This window comes from Pelodiscus sinensis, chromosome 22, assembly GCF_049634645.1.
Source record: "Pelodiscus sinensis isolate JC-2024 chromosome 22, ASM4963464v1, whole genome shotgun sequence".
In the NCBI taxonomy this organism is placed as follows: domain Eukaryota; kingdom Metazoa; phylum Chordata; order Testudines; family Trionychidae; genus Pelodiscus; species Pelodiscus sinensis.
Genome location: NC_134732.1, coordinates 14,449,434 through 14,473,318, shown reverse-complemented (window position 1 = coordinate 14,473,318; position 23,885 = coordinate 14,449,434). Strand labels below are relative to the sequence as shown.

Here is a 23,885-nt window from a genome sequence, read left to right as displayed (position 1 = left end):
TCCTATTAGCTGCTTGTAGCATCCCCTGGGAATCTTTCATAGATTTTGAACAGAGCCACAATCTAGCTCCCCTCAGCTGGCAGTAGGCTGGCCCACTAAAAGAGGAAAGAATAAGGGGAAACTCTGAAGTGCCTTGAACCTTTTTACCTGTTGGTAGCTCTGCTGCTGAGGTATTGTCTGAGGGACCAAACGTGGCTGACTCGCAAACACGTGACCATCCAGATATAGGGGTGGGATGTGATTACCTAGAATTTGAATTAAAAGGGAAAGACGAATGTGACAAGGTAACCTTATTCACTCCAGCCAAAGCAGATCCCAGGGACACAGAATGGTACAGGCACAGTACAATGTACAGTCCAACCTACTAACTATTCTTAAGGGCCAAGGCAGTCAGCTTGGATTGCCCTGCTGACATCAAATCTTTGGAGCTAGAACAAAAGGCAGGAGACAAAGAGACAGAGCACCTATTTACTTCAGAAGCTAAGCGTACATGCGGGACCAAAGAAGGGAGCACTGAGTGATCCTGTATGCACTGTAAATAAGGCAGGAATGAGAAAAAAACCATCTGTTCCTGGACTGTGAAGAGTCTGTTTTCTAAATGGAAGTGGACCTCACTTTAGCCACTCCAAAGATCCATCTACTAGCAGCTGTCCTCTGTACAGCCCATCTCCACTCTCCTGCTCTGGAAAGGAATGGCCCAGTTCTTAGGGTGCTAACCTGTGTTCCCATCAGCCCCAATCACCTGTGAAGCTGTGCTGCCCCGCAGCTTAGAGGGAACACTGGCGCTAACCCAGGACTCAGAAATCCTGGCTACATTTTCTGTTCTGCCTTTTCTGCTTATAAGAGACTTGCCTAAGTCCACCTGTGTTAGGGCCACATAATTACCCTCCTTCTGCTGGGGGTGTACATCCTCACCAGGAACACTTGCACCAACTCAAGTAGGGCAATGAGGGGGGCTGAGAGCCCAAGCTGGGAGCGCCACATGGTGCTGACATGCAAGCATGAGTGGCTCCGCCTCTTCTGCTCAAAGACACACCCCTTTCCTGAGATTACGCCCCTTCACAACCTTCTCCTCCTCCTTCCCCAACCAAACCCTGCTCCACCCCAGGTGAGGACCAGGGCTGCTGTGTGGCCCCAGCTTTCCGCTGCTGTTGGGGAGCTGGGCTGCCATGCAGTCCCAGCCTTCTCCAGCAGCTGGGCTGTTGTGAGGCCTGGCTCCAGCCCCTTCAAGATGGCTGGGCAGGTTAGGCAGTTTTGGGAAGGCAATGCCTTACCTGTTTTGTTAAAAGGATCAATCAAGCATTAGCTGCTCAACTGTCTCATTAAACAGGATGCTCTTTCCAACAAGCTTTTATCACTTGGATCCAAGATGTAACCACAAACACAGTAGATTATCCAACAGGACAACTCTCATGGGACATTTTACTAAGGCCCATTTCTGCCTGCAAATCTGGAATGAACTGAACAGTTGGCAGTTACCTGGAATCGATGCAGAAGGTGCTACGGACGCCACAGGCATAGGGGGCATAGAAACACCACCAAAAGAGCTGTAGCTCACACCACTGGAAGCACCGACACTGGAAGGAGGGTGGATGCCTGAGCCAGCACCTCCTGGAGAGTTCTGTTCCGGTAAATTAGGAGAGTTCTCCCAAGCCTTGCGTGCAGACTCCATCTATAGAAGCAAGAAGAGAAAGAAATTATTATAGGTGTTTTCAATGGCAGTAAATGATGGGATAAGGAGCTATTCACCTACAGATTACTGGTTCAAATCCAGCCCAGGCTGGTAATCACTAAAAACTGTGAACACCTGATGGCTGTTGGATAAGTGCCCACATCACAAAAAACCCACTGCAGTTAGTACTAGTTAACAGGCACAGCAGAGTGCCAAGGATCAAACAGGCCATGAATACTGAATTGCTGGCTCGTGTACCCTATGAAATGGTCGTACCTGGGTAGAGTTGAAGTGGATAAGCTTGGAGTACCCCCCATTCTATGGTTGGAGGAGACTTCAAGACTCAGGGCCTCAAAATGGCCTTTTCTTCCCTGAACTGAATTCACATTACATACACCCCCCCACACTTTTTTTTTTTTTTTTTAAAGTGGCCACTTACAGACTTTGAAACTAATCAGTGAAACATCTAGGCTGTTCTCTCCCCCTTTACTGCTTTGGCTGAAGAGGCTCATACTTTCAAAGCAATCACAAGCAGAGTTAGTGCCTTAATTACCTTAAGAGTAAGGTCTGCTGTGGGGAAGGACATTGGGTTCAGGCCGATGCACCGCTGGAGATGGTGGTCTCTTCGCAGAATGGGAATGGACTGAGTTAACCCTCCCTGAAATGAGATTTGCAAAATACTGAACACTAAGAATATCTGCAACAACACAGGAACTATGCAAGACAAGTCAAATGGAACCTCAGGAATATGTAAGTAACAGCAACACAACGGCTACGTCTAGACTGGCATGATTTTCCACAAATGCTTTTAATGGAAAAGTTTTCCGTTAAAAGCATTTGCGGAAAAGAGCATCTAGATTGGCACAGACGCTTTTCCGCAAAAGCGCTTTTTGCGGAAAAGCGTCCGTGCCAATCTAGACGCGCTTTTCCGCAAAAAAGCCCTGATTGCCATTTTCGCGATCGGGGTTTTTTTGCGCAAAACAAATCTGAGCTGTCTACACTGGCCCTTTTGCGCAAAAGCTTTGAGCAAAAGGACTTTTGCCCAAATGGGAGCAGCATAGTATTTCCGTAAGAAGCACTGATTTCAGACAGTAGGAAGTCAGTGTTCTTGTGGAAATTCAAGAGGCCAGTGTAGACAGCTGGTAAGTTTTTCCGCAAAAGCAGTTTTTCCGCAAAAGCAGTCTAGACGCAGCCAACCTGTTTTGTTGCTTCTTAGCTTCTTAAATGGACTATGGAGTTGCCTCAACATTGTAAAAACGTAAAGCTGGTCTACCTGTAAACACATAACTGATATGCTGGGCCAAATGTAGCCCTGGTGTAAGCAGGCATAATTGCCCTGATCTCCATGCAGCTGCACTTGTACTTACACCCAGGGCTAATTTGGTACACAGCAATACCAGCCGTGAAGAATGTTTTTCCTTCCACAATGGTGAACCTATGTAAATAGCAGAGTATGTCTGTTTTATATAAACACTTGTAAGGAGAAAACGACAAACCTCCAACAGATATACGGGGCTACAAAATTAAGACGTTTCAGCAGCAGTCTTTATTTAAATCACTGTACACAACTGAACTACAAGCAGATCTTGGACTCTGAATCTATTTTCTTTTAGCAATCTGTTCCAGCCAACTACACATTTTATTATGAGCTCTAAATGAGCATGGGGCCTAGTTGGCTGATAGTGAGCCTTTGGAAGCAGAAGCCTGTGGCAAAGACAACACTCTAAGCACTTCAGTGGTTAGAACTTTACAAGTCCAGCAACAGGACTCTCAAGTTCCTTTGCCTGTCTCCTGCTCTACCCCTTTGCCTTGCCTGAAAGAAGCCTTGTTACTTTACAGAGGCTGATGAAAGGTGTTTGAGTCACCTCTTATAAAGGCTTGTGTGGGTCTGAACCAACCAGGTACTGATCACGATCTGAGACACAGCACTTGTATTTTCACTGCTGTTTGTAAATCAAGTGGGTACTACAACATTAAATATCAAAGCAACTGCAAATCAATGTTTTCTCAATTTCCATAGCTAAGATTTACTTACATTACTGGCCAAGGCATCCTGCAGTTTGGCAACAGGGTTTGCTGCATTACTGGAGGCAGAACCAGGAGGCAAACTGAAATCAGAGTCCTGAAAAAGGCAACAAGCACTACTCAAATCCAGGCCCAAGGGCCCCCTGTAAATTGCTCATGATTAGTGAACATTTACCTGGATCATGAGGATAGAAACTAAAGATTTCCTTTCAGTAAAGAACAAAATAGTTCTCCATACTCAGCGACAGGCATCCCCGATGGCATACACAGGACAACAGGCCTTAATTTCTCCCTTACTATTCCCACCCCATCCAGGATAATAAACATCTACCAAGACTTCTTGAGAACCTGGTTTGTGTCAATAATGAAATCTACGAGGCAATCTACAGTGCATGTGCTGGAAGCTTGCCCTAGGTAATCTTCTGCCAAAACCACCTTTTGCATCTCTACAAGCTCACATGAGGGATTTCAAACCACCAAGAAGATAAAATTAAATTCAATCCTCACTTTAGGATTTACTCCAAATTCAATGGGTGGCACAGGAAGAACTGAGTCCACGTGAATTTCCACCCCATTAACAGGGGGGATATTCCCTTCCAGCCGTTCCGTTCCCTCCGAACCCTTTCTGTTTTTCAGGGAGCGTTCATTGCCGATGGGTCCGGGCTTGTGTTCCTTGTTCTGTCCTGAGCCTTGGTCTGAATCCTTGATGGGAAAGCAGAGAGGCTGAGACACAAAGACTGCATAACCCGATCTCTACCTTAAAAATGCGATGAAAAACTATAAACCTAATTTTACAAGGTCTCTGGTACCAGTCACTATGTGTTCTGGCGTGGCTGCAAATCCAGATTACCTTTTTATCAGATTGCTTCTGAACTTGCTCCTTCTGGCAGTCAGGCTTTGGGTCCACCAGGCCAGCCCCATTCATCTCCTCTGGTTTGAGGGTGCCATATGGAGAACTGCGCTGAGAGGAGGTAGCGGAAGATTCCCGAGACTCCGCACTCAAGTCAATGCCACTATCCCCCTGGCTGCCTTTAAAACCCTGCTATGCAAAGCACGAAATGTGTTAAAGCCCCAGATTCAAACCCAACTCCACAGGGAGAAAAACAACAGCGAGAACACGTTCCCATTTACCAAGCACAACTATCAAGGAGCAAGTCCTGACCTGCAATGCCCCTTGCTATTCCAGTGCTAGGCTACCCTGACTCAGAAACCATCCAAATTACCAATCCCATTGCAGCTTTAAAACAATGAAAATGCCCCTCATGGCTACCATGCTGAGACTGCCAAACTCATTTCACTTATGACCCAAACCAGATTTGAACTCCGGTCTCTAGTGATGAAAGGCATCCTCCCTACATTACAGCTACAGCCACACACTTCTCACAGGTGAGAGGTACACAAACATGATTCCACATACTGGACCATGCTCTACTCCAATTAGGAGTGAAATTCTGATGAAATTTTACAAGGCAGTTACTCTGGATTACACCTGTGTGCAACAGAGCAGAATTTGTCCCACCATTTTAGAACAGCACCATGCTTAATCAGAGTAGTCAATTGTCAATTTAAAACTGCACAAGCAGAGCTGACAGACCTGCTGAGCCACGTACGTGAATACTACTCTCAGACACACACACACACACACACACACACACACACACACACACACACACACACACACACAAAAGATTGGGTGCCCCTTACCTCTGTGGAACTAGATTCAGTGCCGTTAAAGGCATTCACAGGCTTACTCCAGGAATCGCTGCCTGGTGACTGAACGGAGAGGGCTGTAAGAACAGAGACAAATTTCAAAGGTTTGATATCAACTGTGAGGCACATAATTTATATAATGAGGTAAATTCTGCTCCCAAGCATAGGGAAAAACACACTCACTACCCCAACATGTTTACACTCCAGGACAGACAGTCTGAGCCATGGCACCCCAATGGAGGTCAGATAAGAGTATAAAGGGAAAGATGATAGATTTTCAGGGAAAAGTGGAAGGATGAAAAGGGGAGGCTTTGTGGCCGAAAAGCACAGTAGGAGCACGTCTAGACTACACGGTTCCGTCGACAGAGCCATGTAGATTTGTTGACACGGCAAAGGGAAATGAAGCAGCGATTTAAATAATCGCTGCTTCATTTAAATTAAAATGGCTGCCGCGCTGTGCCGATCAGCTGTTTGGCGGCACAGCGCTGTAGTCTGGACGCTTCGCGGTCGACTTCAAAGGCATTTGTCGACCTTCCCGGTAAACATCATCTCATGAGGCATACTGGGGAGGTCGACAAATGCCTTTGATGTCGACCGCAGAGCATCCAGACTACAGCGCTGTGCTGCCAAACAGCTGATTGGCACAGCATGGCAGCCATTTTAATTTAAATGAAGCGGCAATTATTTAAATCGCCGCTTCATTTCCCTTTGCCTACAACCCTAATCTACATGGCTCTGTCGACAGAGCCATGTAGTCTAGACACACCCTAGGAGAATGGTACAAACAAAATAGTTTGGGTGAAGGCTCAGGGACACGGAGCAAGAGGATGAGAAGGCTGCAGAAATTACAAGGATGTAGGCTGGCTAGAATTGTGTGGGTCCTAGAAGAGAAGTTCAAGAAGCTAAAACTTGATATGGTATAAAAATAAATCAGGGAAAGGATTTAAATAGGAGGGTGACATGACCAGAGCTGAGGGATGATAATGATTTTAACAGCAATGTTTTTACATATGAGCCTAGAAGATCTGCAGATCCCTTCCCCCTTTAGATTCAGAGTGGAATGTAGATGAAGCCCCTCTCCTTTGGGCACATGCGCACTAGGGATGTAAAATCCTATTTCACTGGTTAAACAGGTTAACTGATTAAAGGGGAGGCTGGCAGGGCGGGGGCCTGCCATGAACAGGGTTTGCTCTAGATGGCTGGAGCAACCCCTGCCTGCAAAGCACCTGGGCCCATTGCTGACAGGGGCTGCTTTAGCCCCACCGAGCCCGCCGTGCACAGGGGAGCTCTGGGCCAGCCACAGGAGCTCTTGCCTGCAACATGGACGGGGCTGCTCCAAACACCCCTGGTTAACCAGAACCAGCAGTTAGAACTGGTTAACCTTTCACATCCCTAATGTGTACACCCCTATCTTTTCCCTCAACATAACACGATTCCAGTTCCATAACGATGAAGTTGGCAAATAATGGAGACCCTCTCATACCTGAACTATTGCTCTCCCAGATCTCTGTGCCCAGGCTGCTTCCGGATACAGTTACATCGCCTTGCTCCAGGCACATACTGTTCTGCTTCTTAGCAAATCGAGGCGGGATACGAGACTGAAGGACACGTCCTTTGGCTGGTCCCTGAGAGAGAGGTTCAGGCTATAAGACCTACTGTTGATTTGCATTAACCTGCTGCTGGTAGGCTTATTTTCCAGGCTTTTATTTGGCTCTTGAAGCAGATATGCCCCCTGGAGTTATCCACGCTTAGGGCTGCCTTTACCAAGACAATCCCAGCAAGGGTCACCAGAAGGGGAGACAGCCACAGCGGCTTGTTTCCTGTCTCCAGCTGCTGCTGAGAGGCTATAAGAGCCTGCAAGGGTGGCACAGCAGGAATGCTGAAGAAGAGTTCTTCAGTGTTTAGTAAGAGTGCTTATTAAGAATGACTGGCTTCAGCAGCAGCCAGACTGACGGGGGAAAAAACCCAAGAACAACAACAACAAAAATTAAACCACCAACTCAGGTTTTTGATTAATCCTTCCCCAGTCCTTTGGCACAGCAGAATCAATTCATCAGTTCACAGTAGGAAAAAAGAGAGAGAGAGAGAGAGAGAGAGAGAGATAATTCACTGAATCAGATTCTAGAGAGGGAACCAGCTATTAGTTTATCTAGCATATCTCCTTGCCACTGCAGGATTGTTCCCTATTGCACACTCACTCCTTAGCCTAATTTACAACGTGACAAGGAACTACCGTAAGTTTTACATAAGAACATAAGAACGGCCGTACTGGGTCAGACCAAAGGTCCTTCTAGCCCAGTATCCTGTCTGCTGACAGTGGCCAGCACCAGGTGCCCCAGAGAGGGTGGACCGAAGACAATGATCAAGCGATTTGTCTCCTGCCATCTCTCTCCAGCCTCTGACAAACAGAGGCCAAGGACACCATTTTATCCCCTGGCTAACAGCATTTTATGGACCTAACTTCTATGAAATTATCTAGCTTCTCTTTAAACTCTATTATAGTCCTAGCCTTCACAGCCTCCTCTGGCAAGGAGTTCCACAGGTTGACTACACGCTGTGTGAAGAAGAACTTTCTTTTATTAGTTTTAAACCTGCTACCCATTCATTTCATTTGGTGACCTCTAGTTCTTCTATTATGGGAACTAATAAATAATGTTTCTTTATCGGCCCTCTCCACACCACTCATGATTTTATAGACCTCTATCATATTCCCCCTCAGTCTTCTCTTTTCTAAACTGAAAAGTCCCAGTCGCTTTAACCTCTCCTCATATGGGACCCATTCCAAACCCCTAATCATTTTAGGGGTTTCGTATCACCTCTTGATAATCTACCACACAAAAGATCTGACTGTCATAAAGCATTTCCCAGTAACATTTTTTCCTCTGCATTTAATCCTTCCACTCCCAGTTAGACAGTCAGACCTCCATTTATGCTAAAAACAATTCCATCTTCAAGTACTTGTTGTTTCATGCCTCCATCCCACCAATAGTCATCACTTAGCCTAGTTATGCAAAATTTACTCCTACATCTTTCCTCATCAATCAATTCCTCTAGCCACCTAAAAAAACACAAAGTATTAAAGATCTTTTTAGTTTGTTAATGTCTTTCGGGTCAACATGATGCCCGAAACCACACCTAATATTCCAGGTATAACTACACCTGAGAGAAGCCATCACCTCTCCATCTTATGACATGGCATCTGGGCATTCAGAACCCATAACTACACTTGTCATTTCTGCTGCCATCTCCCATTGAAGAATTCCAGGAATGGGCTGCTCACTTTTAGCTTTATTGCTTCCCAGGATTCTTCCTTCTACTGCATAGTTTTGTTTGAATTATTCCCCTCTCCCATCAAATGCATTAGCCTGCAGTTTTGTGAATCATATTTCATTTTGGTGCTTAATTCCCATGTTTCTGTTCTTTTTAAGGGACTTGAAAATAACATTAAAGGGTGAAAAATATTGTAATATAAGCAGTCACAAGACACAATAGTAGCCAGTACTGACCAGGACAAATCATATTTGGCATACAGTTTTCACTCTAGAGTTTAATCACAATAAGCTAAAACAATACCATACCCAATGTATCCTGATCCAAATTAGGGATATTAAGGACTAGTAGACTATTTGCTCCCCCCCTCCCCCCCCGCACTTTACTGCCTCTATCAAACAGAGGCAGCAAGTGGGGGGAGGGGGGTAAGACTTCAAAGAAGCAGCGTCCTACGGAGCCCAGGGTCAGCTGCTCCATACAGCGCTGCTGCTTTGAATGCCACAGGTGGCATTTCAAAGTGGCAGCGCCATGTGGAGTCTGGGATCAGTTGGGGATTCCCCAGCTGACCCCTGGCTCTGTGTGGCGCTGCCGCTTTGAAACGCTGCAGCGGCATTTCAAAGGGGCAGCACTGCCCTATCAACTAATCGAATAGTCCATGCAAAAATGTGTCGACTATTCGATTAGTCAATTACACGATACTTAGCATCCTTAGTCCAAATGGACCAATGAGTGGTGGTTAGTATTATGGTATTATTATTTTTGACAAACAGAATCAAACACAATAATGTTTCATAAAAGGCCCCTTAGTATTTCTCTCCTTACTGGTGTTTGCAACTCTTCCCAATTTAGTGCCACCAAAGGAGTTTCATATGGTATTTGTTTCTTGTTCTACATGCACTAACTCTCCACAATGGGAGACTGGAGAGATGGTGATGGGAGAATTCAGAGCCTTTCTTCAGTGTATCAGTTTAAATTTGTCTCTTCATATTCCACTCTCAAGAACAGAGTAGCGGAAAGGTCAGAAGGATCCATTGGAACATCATTTACACTGACAGAAGACCCTGACTAACAATTCAACCATAGCAATCCAGTCTCAGAACACTGCTTAGTGGTTAATGAGCAGCTAGGAAAAGGACATTTAAGTCCCTAAAAATGATCTGGCTACAAATTATTATTTTAATCCTGGGACCATCCTTCAGTGTGTGTATATTGCTGCTGCCTTGTAGCCAGGTAAAATGTTACTGTTCATGTGCTAAATATAAAACCTTAATCTGGGGTTGCTGTCACCTGGAGAAGCTCTGATCTGGACTTAAGACCTATGCGTTTAATGAAAGACTGTTCAACTCTCAGCCAATGATGAAAACTGGCCTACTCCCTCATCAGCATTTCCAAATTGCAGCAGAAATGCCCAAATTACCCACCCAGATCTAAGTAAGATCAACCACTCTGTGCCAGATCTATGCTCCAGATAGGTTGGTATCCTGTTTTCTGACAGTGACCAATTCCAGGTGCTTCAGAAGGAATGAAAAACAGGCAATCATTGAATAATCCGTCCCTTGTAGCCCACTTCCAGCGTCTGGCAATCAGAGGCCGGGGTTGCATATGTGACCATCTTGGCTAATGGCCCATTTATGAACCTGTCTCTTCCATGATCTTGTCTAATTTTTTTTAATGCTGCTATAGTTTTGGCCTTCACAACATCTCCTGGCAACGAGTTCCACAGATTGACTGAGTGTTGTGTGAAGAGTTTTCACAACATCCTCTCCTTGAGTCTGCTCACTCATTTGCATGCCAAGCTGCGCATCAGTAAAAAGGCAACTGGTTACAAAAAGAAACAGATAGCAAAAGCTTTGGGAGCCAAGGTCACCATAGCAACAGTCAGAAAGCTACAGGATGTTGCTTATAGACTAACTTCCTCTGCCCGGTACAGCTACAAATCATATTTTCTATGCCTAATACTGTCAGGGTTAGGCCAAGCACACATGCTGTCGCTTTCTCAAACATTTTCCAAAAGTGTGTTTGTGCGCCTCTCCTTCTTAGATCACTGCAAGCTTTATATGGGATCAGGCTGTGCTCTGTACTCACAACTCTCACCTGGGCAGCTTGTTCTTTCTTCCTACGTTCTTCTTCCAGCAAGCGGCGTTGCTTCTTAGTGAGGACCTCAATGAAGCCTTCTCCTGCCAGCGAGCCCACTTCATTCTCCTCAGTTGTGCTTGAAACCCGATTGTCAATGATGGCATCTGAACAAGATTTACCATTTAAAAATGGTTTAAAATGTATTCCAAATGGGATCTAAGCTAAGGAGTGAAACAGCTTAGCCAATTTTCACTTTGGAAAGTAAGCAGAGACCTACCAGCAGGGTTCCTCTGAAATGCCTTGCATCGTTACTCTCCAACAGAATTACACTATCCCTGACCTAGAGAAACCCAGCCTGGGGCTAGCAGCCGAAAACTGGGCTTTTCATATGACAACAAGGGCATTAACTGTAGACAATAACCCAAAAAAGGCCTTCTAACGTTGAATTACAAAGCACTGGGTAACATTTTCAAAAGAACCCAAGAGTTAGGAGCCTAAGTCCTATTTTCAAAAGTGACTCAAGTGCTTTCACCCATAGTCTATACAATGATTAACTGATTAACCTTTACAACCCACCCCTGAAGGACTATTAACCCTGAGGTTAAGTGACTTGCTTAAGGCCTCAGAGAGCCAGTATTAGAACTAGGGTTGGAGCTCAACTGACTTTTAGTCCTGAGCTTAGATCGCACTTCTCTGCATTAGATGGCTATGGTTTCTCAACGTCTCTCCAACCAACCAGCTTATTTTTTACTCTTGACATGAAATAGACTGTAACTCTGTGTAGAGAGACACATTTCTATAAGCACTCCCCTAACTCTTTCCATAGAATAAATGTTAAAAGGACACCAACACGTGGCTCAAAACTAGGTTTTAATGAAAAAAAATCAAAGCTTCTGCAAATACTTCCAACAGAAATGTGATAATAATTTTGGGGGCACTTCCACTGGAAATCAGTTGTTATAAATAAATGGGAGAAAAAAGAATAAATCTGGCATTTAAAATGACTTCAGTTTGAATTGTGTGTGTTACCAGAAGACATTCTAATACAATGTTTAACTGGATAGTGTCCCTCCTAAGGAAACAAATGAAATGAGACACTTACTTCCATAATTCAACTCAAACTGTGACATGGTCTCGCCCTTGTCGCTTGATCTCTGGGCTGTAGATTTAGGCTCTTTTTCCTGCTTTTTACCTGGCCCCTCAGCATTGTCGGAGCTGGTGCGCGATGATCTCTCTAGGCTGTAAACAGAGTGGCTACTCCCACCTTTGGTGTTACCCAGACCCCCACCTTCTTCTGGAGACCTGTGAGAAAAGGAGAGAAAAGGGTTAGGCTCAATAAGGACACGGGGGAGGGAAACACGAATGGGTTAGCTTCTCATAGCTACATTTTTAAACAAGCTGGGCAATCTGCACTTTGCCCCCCCACTCTCAACTGATACAGATGCAAATTCAAAGCAAAAGCCTGATTATGAGGACACTGCTGTGGGAAATGGGATGGAAAAAACCAACATCTGCAGTGAAGTGACAAAAGTACTCTCCTTCACACATGGTTTGTACTCTTAAGCTTGCCTCTCAGGAAGATTTACAGGCCTCTCTCTCTGCTCGCATTCCTAATGTCTACTACCTTTGTATAAAAGCTGTAAAGTTTCCTTGAATCCTCATTACAATAAATGTATATTTCCCAGCAGGGTCAGATTGAGGGCTGAGAGGGGAAGGGAGGTAGGAAAGAAAAACACCAGAGGCCCCCTCCCCCCAAAAGCCTCTTCCCAGATTACTTTTCTGGGCAATTCTTTGCATCTCTAACCATCATGGCGCTCCCTAGAGCAGAACTGACAAGGAGCACTGGGGAGCTTAAGAGAAGAGGTGCAGGGGATTGCATGCACCATGGGAACAAATCTGGCTTAAAAAGAAGCAATATTAAGCAATACATTTGCTTCCCCCTTTCGCTTGATTCTCTTTTCACCCAGGTTCCCACCACACACCCTCTTATGTGCCTTTTGTTGAATTTTTCCATAAACCATTGTGCAGTTATTGAGGAGCAACTTGCTGCTAATTAACTGGGGAAGAAAACCACCAGGTAGTGTCATCAAAGCACACATTGTCTATTTCAGGGAGGTCTCAAAATGAAGGTCGGGATCCCAAAGGGGGCCACAACCCCATTTTAATGGGTTCACCACAGCTGGTGTTAGACTCGCTGGGGTTGATGCTAAAGCCCCTTGTGGCGGGACTCAGGTTTTGGCTTTGGCTCTTTTGCCCAGACAGGTAAAGCTCAAGCTTTGGCTTTGGTTCCCCCACCCAGAGTGGTAGGGCTTGGCTGGGTTCAGGCTTCGGTTCCCCGCTCCAGGGGTCACGTGGTAATTTTAATTGTCAGAATAGGGTCATGGTTTGAGAACCGCTGGTCTACTTCAAAGCTTTAATAGCACTACTAAGAGTTCAAGCTTCAAGAGGCCTGTACCTCCAAAAGCTATTGCTAAGAAAGACAGATCACATAGGAAATGGCAGTCTGGATCAGACTGCAGGTCAATCTGGTCCATGTGTGGAATAATTTTAGGTGCACCAAGGCATGGGCATGTGCACTACCATTTCGAAGAAATTAAAACCTAGCTGTGGGTGCACTGCTGATCAGCTGCACAGCATCTGAATCACTCCTGACAGGGTGCACAAGTGCTCAGCTTATATGGAACGCTGATGGCCACCACTAGATGTTTGAGAAGAAGGTGCAAGAAACCTCCTAATCCCCAGTAGAGTTTGGTTTTAAGCCCAAATAAGTATTCACAGGAGTATTCTTACCAGCAGGCCCATAACATGCAGCACTCGTTTCTGTGAAAGGAGCGCTGCCTATCCCCTATCGCCAAGCAGCAACAAGGGTTTTGAAAGTACGGCTAGACCTGGGAACTCACCACCCTGCACAAACCACAGCCACTGCTGTGGACCTAGAAAAGCTTTGAAGTAGAGAAATCGACTGAAATAAATGACATTTAAACTCTGCAATCCAATCAGGTCATTACTGAGGAAACAAGTCTTCCAAACTTTCCACCACCGCCAGGCCGTACCCCAGCTGGAATTCACCAGCGGAGGATTGGAGAGTTTGGAGTCGATGACGAAGATGTCTCAGCCCTCTTAGCACTTGAATTGATGGGGGTGCACAAGCCTGATCTGCTGTTGCACCATAGGATTTACACAGGTTAAAGAAGGCTGGCAGCTCCAGTCATGACCAACCACTTTTCTGAAACCAAGACAAGCCTGAGCTCCCCCCACAAGTAGAGTTCTAGCCTAGGCATCAGAGCTACAGCAGGCTCAAAGGTATTTACATGTAAGTGGTGCTACAAGTCATGTGTGTGATGAAAGGAAGCACAGCCAACATCTCTGCATGAGTCAACCCCTTCTTGCTTGCAAGTCGTTTGCTACCAGGATACATGCACACGTGGTGACACAGGGCACACGTGGTATGTCAGACTTTGAGTTTACCTTTTGCTTTTCATTGGCATTCCATTCTGCTGGCTCTCGTACCGGGAAGCAGCTCCTCCACTGGCTCTTACCAAATGCTCCCCAAACCCTGCTGGTTCTGCCTTGCGGCTCTGCCTGTCCACAAGGGGCCTCTGGCTCGAGAAACTCCTCTTTGCCAGCTCTCTCTTCTCTCCCAAGCTGGCACCGGCAAGGCTGCTGTCCAGCGGCACTTCGCTCTCCAAGACTCCGTCGTGCCTCTCCCGCCGCTCACTGAAGTCGCTGCTTTCGGATGCGGTCTCCCACTCCTCATTGGCATGGTCTGACGAGTTCTGATAGGACAGCTCAGGAGACCTCCTGCTAGAGACATTCTTCTCCACCGTGGTCAGCTTGGGTCTCCCCGGCCATTGGCTGGGCAACAGGCTAGCTCCACCTTCCTCAGGGTTCCACTGGCCCACAGATTCTCTCTCTTGTCGCAGGCGCCTGAATCGGGGGGGCTTGTCTTGACGAGGGGGACGCCGCCTCCTGAATGGCCTGTTTTCTATGTTCTCTTGGTCTGCAGCGTAATCCTCCTGGAACAAGTGCCTTCTGTTGTCAATGTGATTCTCCTCAAAACCCCTGCCAGTGAAGGAGTCTGTGTGCTTGTAAGAATCTTGGATATAATCCTTGTCAGACTGTCGCCTGATCCCAAACGTGTCCGGCAGCGGGCAGTGGGTGTACTCCTGCCACATGGTTCCCCCACTTCTGCCCTGCCACTGGGAAGGCTCCTTTGCCACAAAGCCTCTTCGCCCATACCCAGAGTTGCTCAGTCGTGGGGGCAGCGACCTCCCAAAGGCTCTTGGGCCCCTTACCTTGGCATCAAGGCTGCTGTGATCATCAGAGTAGATTTTATTGGACCTCCAAGAATCTTTGAAGTCTCCCTTCTTCGGGTCACTCTCCTCCCTCTCCAGGAGGGAGCTTTCATTACTGTTTTCAGAACCCCTCTGCCGGCGTCGCTTGGGAAGCTCCTCATATTCAGACCCCTCACTATGTGTCTCACTGGCAATCCGGCGTCTGGGCTTGCCCCTTGAGAAGTCTTCCAGCTGACTGAACTCTCGGAGACCACGTCCTCTGCTGCTTCTTTGGTTGTTATAAACCCCCCTGCCACCAACAGCAGTGCCACGGCCTCTGAAAGTGAACTCTCTGAAGCCTCTGCCTCTTCCTCGGCCTCTCCCACCAAAGGCTTGTTCCTCATCAATAAAGATCCAGTTGTTTCTTTTTGTGGGAGGGAGGTCATTAGACTCTCTGGGTGGCTTATTCTCCCATGCTCTCTCAGCCTTCTCCTCCTCTTCCTCCTCCTCCTCCTCCTCCTCTTCCTCCTGAGATTTCTCAGTATCTTGGGTGAAGCTGACTTGGGAAGAACCCTTTTCATCCAGCAGGTAATGAGTGGAGTTCAGTAAGGCTGATGAATCTTCTGAATCATTGTCCAACTTATATACAGGTGTCTTCTCTTTTGCTGGGTGTGAGATCTCTTCTCCTTCCAGTTTAATCTTTTCCTGCTCTTTCTCCTTTTCCTCAACCTTGAGGGCTTTCAGAACTGGTTTTTTAATTGGGCCAGATCTCCGTGTCCTCCCCATTTGCTCCTGCTGCTGATTATTGGTGTTTCTGTTCTCGGGGACCCAATCTGTCTCTTCAGCAGGCTGTTTAGTGGCAGAGCCTTCTTTCTTCCATGGGTCAGCACTGAACGACTGCTCACCCCTAGGCACTTCTTCATCCGCCTCTGCTGCAGCCTCTGAGTTTTTCTGATGGTGGTTGATGTCCCAGCCATTGTACTCAGATTTTTTATCAGATTGTATCAAGTCAGACTCTAAGGGAGAACACCGTAAGCTTGCATGGCGAGCACCAGAAACGCATGCCTCCTGCACGGACTCCTGGTGCTGAAACAAAAGATCCTGGCCTATTCTTTGAGAAGATATACTGCTGTCAAAGTCAGCTTGGGCTTTCTTGTCAAAAGTGTTTAAGTACTCATCCCCTCTCTCCTCAAAGAGATCGTGCTGGGCATTTATGCCCTCTGACCTTCCCGATGAGGCAGAGTAAGAGCTGTCACTCCTAAAAAGGAACCAGAACCAAGTCAGTCAGTCAGTCTATGTGATTAAACCACAGCTCCAGGTGCCCAGGCCACACACAGCATGCATGCATAAACAAATAAAACAAACAAACAAACAAATGTTGTCATCTACTATCAATCATGACTCAATTAGCCTATAAAATATTTGAGGGCTTGATTTATTGATCTGCCATGGCCCCAGTCTATAATACCCAGTCAGGCAGAGCCGATGAACAAAAATAAATGGTTTCTGAACAGAAAATAAAAATAAGAGAGTCAGGCACTGAATGTGGATTCAGCCTCTGATCACTGTAGTGATTTCAAAATTAGCAGTCTGATTCAGAGTCCTCAGAGCAGTAAGGACGACTGATTAAAAATGAAATAAAATAAAAAGAGAGAAACACCCATGAGTTAACCACAATTTTTGACAGCTGTCTACATGAATAAAAACTGCCTCTCCCCACAAGGGAGCACCTGCAAAGCTGCATAGCAGAGAAGTAAGATTCCCAAAGAGAAAGAGTTAGACTCTCTCTAGTTTTTTAAACGTATAAAGCTTTGAGTGCTCAAATTGAATGTAATGTTCTTATATGCAAGAACTCAGTGGCATTTTAGTCTGTCACTACACACTACAAGCACTCCTGGGAACACAGGTGACCAAAAATATCTTCTTCTGTTCTTTGAAGAAGTCTTATGGGTATACCCCAAGTCCACTCCTTCAAGCAAAGAGAAGCTCCCAGTACAGTATGCATGGCAAGATGGTATGGTTTTGCCCTCACCTGGTATGCAGTCCCTCCATCGTCATGTTCTCAGTCTGTTTTTGATGTGGCAGTGGGTACCCTTTGCTCTGCAGAGATGCATAGCTTTCCTGTCCCCACACTGGGGCAGGGTCCATAGAGGCAGCTTTCCTTTCTGGTTGCACTGATGGCTGACAGTTCTGCTCTTCAGACCTACAGCCGTTCCCATTGATGGAGTCCCGCTGAATCATGGGCTTCATAATTCCTAACGAGAAGAGAAAATTCAAGCTGCAATGCTACAGATTCACAGCCAAGCAGCAATTTACAACCGTAGGACAAGTCATCTCTCCCTACCTCCAGGATGGTGGAAGAATGCACCCTTGGAAACCTTCTTTTAAAAAGGAAATTAAGACCAGGAGATATATAAAAAGGAAAGCGACCGCCGCAAAATGAAAGGGAAGCAAAATCCTCAGGGCTACTATTTAGGGCAGCTTTCACAGCCAAACCTAAGCATAGTAATACAGAACTTCACTGGCTTGGGAGCAAAGAGCATAGAGTGGGGATAAGAAATGCACAAACACCACAAACATAAGGCACTGGTTTACTCATCCTGCTGTTTACATGGCCATCTCTGGCAGATTAATAGCAGGATTAACAAATACTAGGGGCATATAACCTGGGGCAGGACTTTTTGGCTTGTCCTGCCTTTCTTTAGGAAAACTAAAAAGGTCTTGTGAGAATAAAACCATCTCCAGTCCACTCCTTCCTTTAATTCTCCACCACACCATGACCTCTCTCTCCCCCTTCCAGTGGGGAACAGGTGGAGTATCTTCCTGCTATGAAATGAGAACCCTCAGGCAGCACATGACTAGATGCATGGGTATTCTTAAGCATTCCCAATCCCACCCTAACTTTTAGTGATGCCTGTTCATCAGCCTCTACCACCCTTTAGACTTTTCCCAATCCCTGGAGAGAGTCATCACAGAGAGCAAGAATGAGAAGTCTGAGCCAAGGTAAGGCTGGTAATGAAGAAGGCAAAGCAAGCTGGGATAGATTCTCCTTCCAAGGGTCCTACCCTGCATCCCAATAGCCAAAACCCCACCCTCTTGTCTGGCATACCACTCGTTGGTGGCCTGAATCCTTAGGAAAGTGACTAGTGCATTATACACCTAAGGACTTGTCAGAACCCAAAAGAATGTAGCTTGCTCTTCGCGATTAATTTTTTCACAGAGTTCATAGAATACTAGAACTGAAAGGGACCTTGAAAGATCATTAAATCCAGTCCTCTGCCTTCATGGCAGGACCAAGCGCCATTAAGATCATCCCTGACAGATGTCTATTCAACCTGCTCTTAAATATCTCCAGAGATGGAGATTCCACAACCTCCCTAGACAATTTATTCCAGTGTTAAACCACCCTGACAGTTAGGAAGTTTTTCTTAATGTCCAACCTAAATCTCCCTTGCTGCAGTTTAAGCCCATTGCTTCTTGTCCTTTCAGGTTATTGAAGGTAAAGGGCGCATCAACTCTCACTCTCGTGAATCCAAGTTCCAGGAAAAGAGCTACAGATACAGTCCAGAAACTGAGTCAGGATAGCATCAGAGAGTACGAAAGCACCAAACCCCCACTCTACCTGAAGGATGAAGGGACGAAGGGTAAAAATCGACTGGGGTGCGGCTCTGAGCCATACGAGGATCCATGTAGGATGGCATCATCATCCAGCGAGGATCAAAGCCAAGCATCTGAGGGTGTGGCGGGTAGAACGTACGCTGAGGGTGGGAATGGGATGGTGGAGGATAAACCTGCTGTTGCTGCCAGTGCTGCATCTTGTACAGCTGCTCCTGGATAGGCAGAACAATGACACAGGTTAACATAGACCTTGAGCATCTGAATAAAACACAACGTAAGTCATTAATATATTTTCTTTGCTCTAGGCCAGCTTGCATACAAGCTTGCATTATAAACTCCAAAGAATCGAAGAACGTGGCATCCTTTTCCCTTGGGTAGGAGATATGGACAGCACACTACCAGATTTGATAAGGAACAGCCTGTGCTTCTTTAGATGTATATACATTAGCTGCCATTGAATTGCTCTCTTCTTCTCACACGTACTCCTGGTGCTGCAAGATCACAGCGTTACATTTCATTCTCCCAACACATCTCAAACTCAGGAGATTTTTTAAACTGAATTTTCCTGTCAAACATAATTTATTAATCTGGTTCAAATATTGAAAATGCTGTTTCTCACTGGATGAAATATGATCATTTGATATTTAGTGCACATAGATACTAATACTAAAGCTTATTAACCAGCGAGATTACATTACAAAGGAAGCTCAGTTAAAAAGCTATTAAAATCTTATACAATTTCCTATGTATTATTCTGAGAAATTAAGCAACCATGAGGCCATACCATTCCATTATTCTGAAAGGGCAGGATACAATCCACAATAAAGGAATATGACAGGTCTTTATCTGATTTGACATCTGCCAGAAGTCCAGGTAGAAACTACACACACAAGGAATTTTATATTCTGGAAAAAAGCCTTCAAAATGTTACAAAACCAAAACAATTAAAACAAGATTTCTACTAAGTGGTCAAGCTTGACTCAAATTTTTTTAGACTTCATGGGAGAAGACCAGGTTTCAGAGTCCATGACGTGTTTTGCATGGCCATGAATTTGGTAGGGCCCTATCAATCGATTGCATTATGCAGGATTTATGGGGATAAAATGGTGTCCTTGGCCTCTGTTTGTCAGAGGCTGGAGAGGGATGGCAGGAGACAAATCGCTTGATCATTGTCTTTGGTCCACCCTCTCTGGGGCACCTGGTGTTGGCCACTGTCGGTAGACAGGATACTGGGCTAGATGGACCTTTGGTCTGACCCAATACGGCCGTTCTTATGTTATGTTCTTATGATGTCAGACTAGAACTAGATGATCACAATGGTCCCTTCCAGCCTTATAATCTCGGACACTATGAACAAGGGCATGAAAGGTGTGCGCAGCCTCCACAGGAACAGATCTGTAGGGCATTCTTGTGTCTGAGCATATTGAAGAGCAAACCTAGGAGGAAGATTCCTGTTTTCCCCCCTCTAGACCTCTCTAGCACAAAGTCTGGTTACTAGATGCTGAGCGTAAGATTTGGCCACGAATAAACAGTATTTGATGAGGGTGTGCAGTGAAGAGAGAAAGTGTGCCAGGAAGGGAGGGGGGGAGCTGTCAGGCCTCATACCTGCTGCTGTTGCTGCCTCTGAAATCTTGGAGGAAGTGATTTCTGATATTTGTTGAACTCCTGTGCTGGGGATGTGGCTTCTCTAAGCTCCTCCTCACTGCTGTTTTGGGCAGCTACTGCTGTGGCTGTGGTTTCCTCTTCTAGGTAACCAGCAGAGACATCCTGTGCATGAAATTCAGAAGTAGCTGGTGGAGGAGGGAGGGCAAAAAGAAGGCTAGATTAAATTCTGCACCAGACAAGCTTAGTGCATGTTATAAAGCAGCTAGCTTGAGTTACTTGCAAGAACATTGCACATATGATCTGTGAGCACCTTGTGATCGTATTTCCCAGATGAACTCCCCACTCTACTCTCACTATTATGCTCCGCTCTGTATAGTATTTCAGCTACTATCTTCCTTAGAGAGCCCTACAGATCATTCCACTTTCTTTTCTTTGCCCACACCGCTCTCCTACTGAGACTTCAATGCTACCAGCATCCTTCTGACTAAGGAGAAATGAATAGCCCATTTTGAGCCCCATGTCACTCCCCACAGTGGCCAGGACGCACAGGACACTACCACTAGTCATTCAGTTGCCTTTCCATTCAAACTAAATGAGAAGCCAAAGCTGGTACTGGGAGTCAAGATGCCCTCCTCAGTGCATGAGATTTTATGCAGGAGGTTATAATCCCATCATCGTTATTTAGATTACACTAGCAACCAGAGGCCCCATTCACAAAAGGGCCCCACTGCACACTTACATAGCAAGTGACAAACACTGCCCCAAAGATCATATAGACTGAGACCCCCAATCCTGCAAACCCATTGAAATCAATGACCCTACTCAAGTTACTGATGCATATAAGTGATTTCAGGACTGGATCCTAAATAAACACAAGGCATTACTTTTATTGTGGAACTGCCATGAAAAGGAACAAGACTAAGATCCAACACTTAAGACAAACAAAAAATAAAAAAAAGTTTGCTAGCCAAGCTAGGATTGCTGCATTACTGCTGTGGCTCAAGTACACAGCCACGCACCATTCCTTGTCAAGTGCTAAAGCAGCACAGTCCCCCTGCTTTTCATGTGTATTTAAGGACCTACTGGTTGTATCAAATCTCATCTTAAATTAGTTTCTTTCAAATTAAGTTCTGAAAAATGACACAATCCTACGGTTGGAAGACACCTCAGGAGGTCATTGAGTCCAGCCTCCTGCCCAAAGCAGGACCAATCCCAACTAAATCATCCCAGCCAGGGCTTTGTCAAGCCGGGACTTACCAACCTGTAGGAATGGATATTCCACCACCTCCCTAGGGAACCCATCCCAATAAATTTTTTCCCTTAATATCCAATCTAGAACACACACCCTTCCCCCTTCCCCCCCCCCCCCCACTGTAACTTGAGACCATTGCTCCTCATTCTGTCATCTGTCACTACTGAGAACAGCCTCTCTCCATCTTCTTTAGAACCTCCTCTTTAGGTAGCTAAAAGATGCTATCAAATCCCCCCGCACTCTTCTCTTCTGTAGACTAAATAAACCCAAATCATTCAGTCTCTCCTCGTAAGTCAAGTGCTCCAGCCCCATAATCATTTTTGTTGCCCTCCGGTGGATTTTCTCTAATGCGTCCACATCCTTACCGTAATGGGGGGCTCAAAACTGGACACAATACTCCAGATGTGGCCTCACCAGTGCTGAATAAAGGAGAATAATCACTTCTCCAGATCTGCTGGCAATGCTCCTCTTAATGCACCATAATATGCCATTAGCCTTCTTGGCTACAAGGGCACACTGTTGACTCATATCCAGCTTCTCATCCACTGTAACCCCCAGGTCCTTTTCTGCCAAACTGCTGCTTAGCCAACCAGTCCCCAGCCTGTAACAGTGCTTGGGATTTTTTTGTTCCAAGGGCTGGACTCTGCAGGACTGGACTCCGCACTTGTCTTTGTTGAACCTCATCAGATTTCTTTTGGCCCAATCCTCCAATTTGTTGAGGTCACTCTGGACCCTATTCCTACCCTCCAGCATATCTATCCCAGTTTAGTGTCATCCGTGAACTTGCTCAGGGTGCAATCCATCCCCTCCTCCAGGTCATTAATAAAGATGTTGGACAAGACCTGCCCTAGAACTGACCCTTGCAGCCCTCCACTTGACACCAACAGCCAACCAGACATCGAGCCATTGATCACTACTCATTGAGCACAACAATCTAGCCAACTTTCTATTCACTTTGCAGTCCATTTATCCAATCCATACTTCCTTAACTTGCTTGCAAGAATGCCATGGGAAGACAGTATCAAAAGCTTTGCTAAAGTCAATCAAAGCCTATCATCCCAATTGAAACAGTTTTTCTAAAACTTTCCAGCAGTATTTGCACCCTAAATATTGCAGTGTTCTATTAAAGCATGAAAGCCTGAAGGCAAAATTGCTTAGGAATTAATTGTATAAACAAAAACAGAATCTGAGGCTCTTTTTTCATCTAAACTGAGACACCAGTAAAAAGAGGGCACAATAAAAAGCAAAACAAACTATATAAATTCTGTCTACTCTAATCAGTACGGTGTTGTTCATAACTTGGATAAAGATAATTGGGGTGGTAGGATATTTTTGTCCTTCCAATACTCTTTTTAATGAGACAGTGTCCCTTTAAGGGAGACTCTACATTATTGACCCAAAATAAATGTTCTTTAGGAAACTAGAAAAAATTAATCCTGTATGATGTGACTCAAAGAAACCTGCGATCGCTTTTCTTTACCCCTGAAGTGCATCTAGTTACATCCTTGTTCTGCTAAAAGGGATCAATTATGATAATGTAAAAGCAACTTTTATGAAGCAAGGTTAGTAACATTTCCCTACCTCTATGGAATGACTGACTATTCTCTTGAGCCACCTTCTTTTCCACACCTGGGGGCTTCAGATCTTCATTCTCCACGTGTTTGTGGGTTTCTCCTATTTTCTGAGCCAGTTTGCATTTCTGATCCAGCTGCTTGAGTTTGGCAGCACAGGCAGCCAGGCGTTCCTCTCTGGCACGGCGCTCTTCCTCCTCACGCCGCTTCCTGGCTCGCTCAACGGCTTCTGAGATTTCAGAGTGGACAAACTTCTGCCTCGGGGGCACCTTTTCTTCTTTATCCTCCAAGGACTGCTGTCTGAGAATACCCCCCAGTGGAGGCTTCTGTAAAAGAAGAAATATCCCACTCCATTTGACTCCGGCTTAAAATTGCTAAATGCTTAAAAAGTTTCAAAAATATACAAAACCCTGGCCCCGGCTTTCTGATGCAAACATTGGCACAGTGCACAGAACCCGAAGATGGTACTAAACTGACAACAAAACAAGTCATGGGGCAACCCAAGCATTCTGGTCCAGCCTAAATTCCTGTCTACTGTGGCTGTTACACAGGAAAATCTCTGCAGCTGGGAGTAAAGGGAGCCCTGTAATCATTCAGCAGTGTCCCCACCCTTCAAACGATTAGAAGCAGAGTTCATAGGCTCAAAAGAAGATCCTCTCCCAGTCTTGCTGGCAGGTCTAACGTGTTATTAGTTGCTCTCTAAACTACTCGTGCTTTACTCAGATTTCGTTTTGTCACAATGGGTACTCTGATCTGTTTATAGAATTCCAACATGGATTCTGAAGCACAGTAATCTGTTATATCAAGCATCC

General features: G+C 45.5%; 1 protein-coding gene across 8 annotated transcripts in view; it reads right to left on the bottom strand.

The window, feature by feature from the left end:
• PRRC2B (proline rich coiled-coil 2B) overlaps positions 1 to 23,885 on the bottom strand; it is an 86,999-nt gene that overhangs the window by 19,670 nt on the left and 43,444 nt on the right. For 6 of the 8 annotated variants that reach the window (XR_001368643.2, XM_025187388.2, XM_006128379.3 and 3 more), the window contains exons 12-26: positions 23,084 to 23,399; positions 20,251 to 20,435; positions 18,650 to 18,857; positions 17,060 to 17,282; positions 14,222 to 16,285; positions 11,856 to 12,055; positions 10,772 to 10,917; positions 6,891 to 7,032; positions 5,402 to 5,484; positions 4,548 to 4,739; positions 4,205 to 4,399; positions 3,708 to 3,794; positions 2,226 to 2,330; positions 1,480 to 1,672; positions 148 to 245 (exon numbers count right to left, since the gene is read on the bottom strand). Coding sequence is in view for 7 of the 8 variants with exons in the window: in XM_025187388.2 (XP_025043173.2) it covers positions 148 to 245; positions 1,480 to 1,672; positions 2,226 to 2,330; positions 3,708 to 3,794; positions 4,205 to 4,399; positions 4,548 to 4,739; positions 5,402 to 5,484; positions 6,891 to 7,032; positions 10,772 to 10,917; positions 11,856 to 12,055; positions 14,222 to 16,285; positions 17,060 to 17,282; positions 18,650 to 18,857; positions 20,251 to 20,435; positions 23,084 to 23,399 (4,437 nt within the window). In the remaining variant the exon portion in view is untranslated. The remainder of the gene's footprint in view (positions 1 to 147; positions 246 to 1,479; positions 1,673 to 2,225; positions 2,331 to 3,707; positions 3,795 to 4,204; positions 4,400 to 4,547; positions 4,740 to 5,401; positions 5,485 to 6,890; positions 7,033 to 10,771; positions 10,918 to 11,855; positions 12,056 to 14,221; positions 16,286 to 17,059; positions 17,283 to 18,649; positions 18,858 to 20,250; positions 20,436 to 23,083; positions 23,400 to 23,885) is intronic. The other 2 variants (XM_006128377.3, XM_006128383.3) reach the window with 2 other exon arrangements.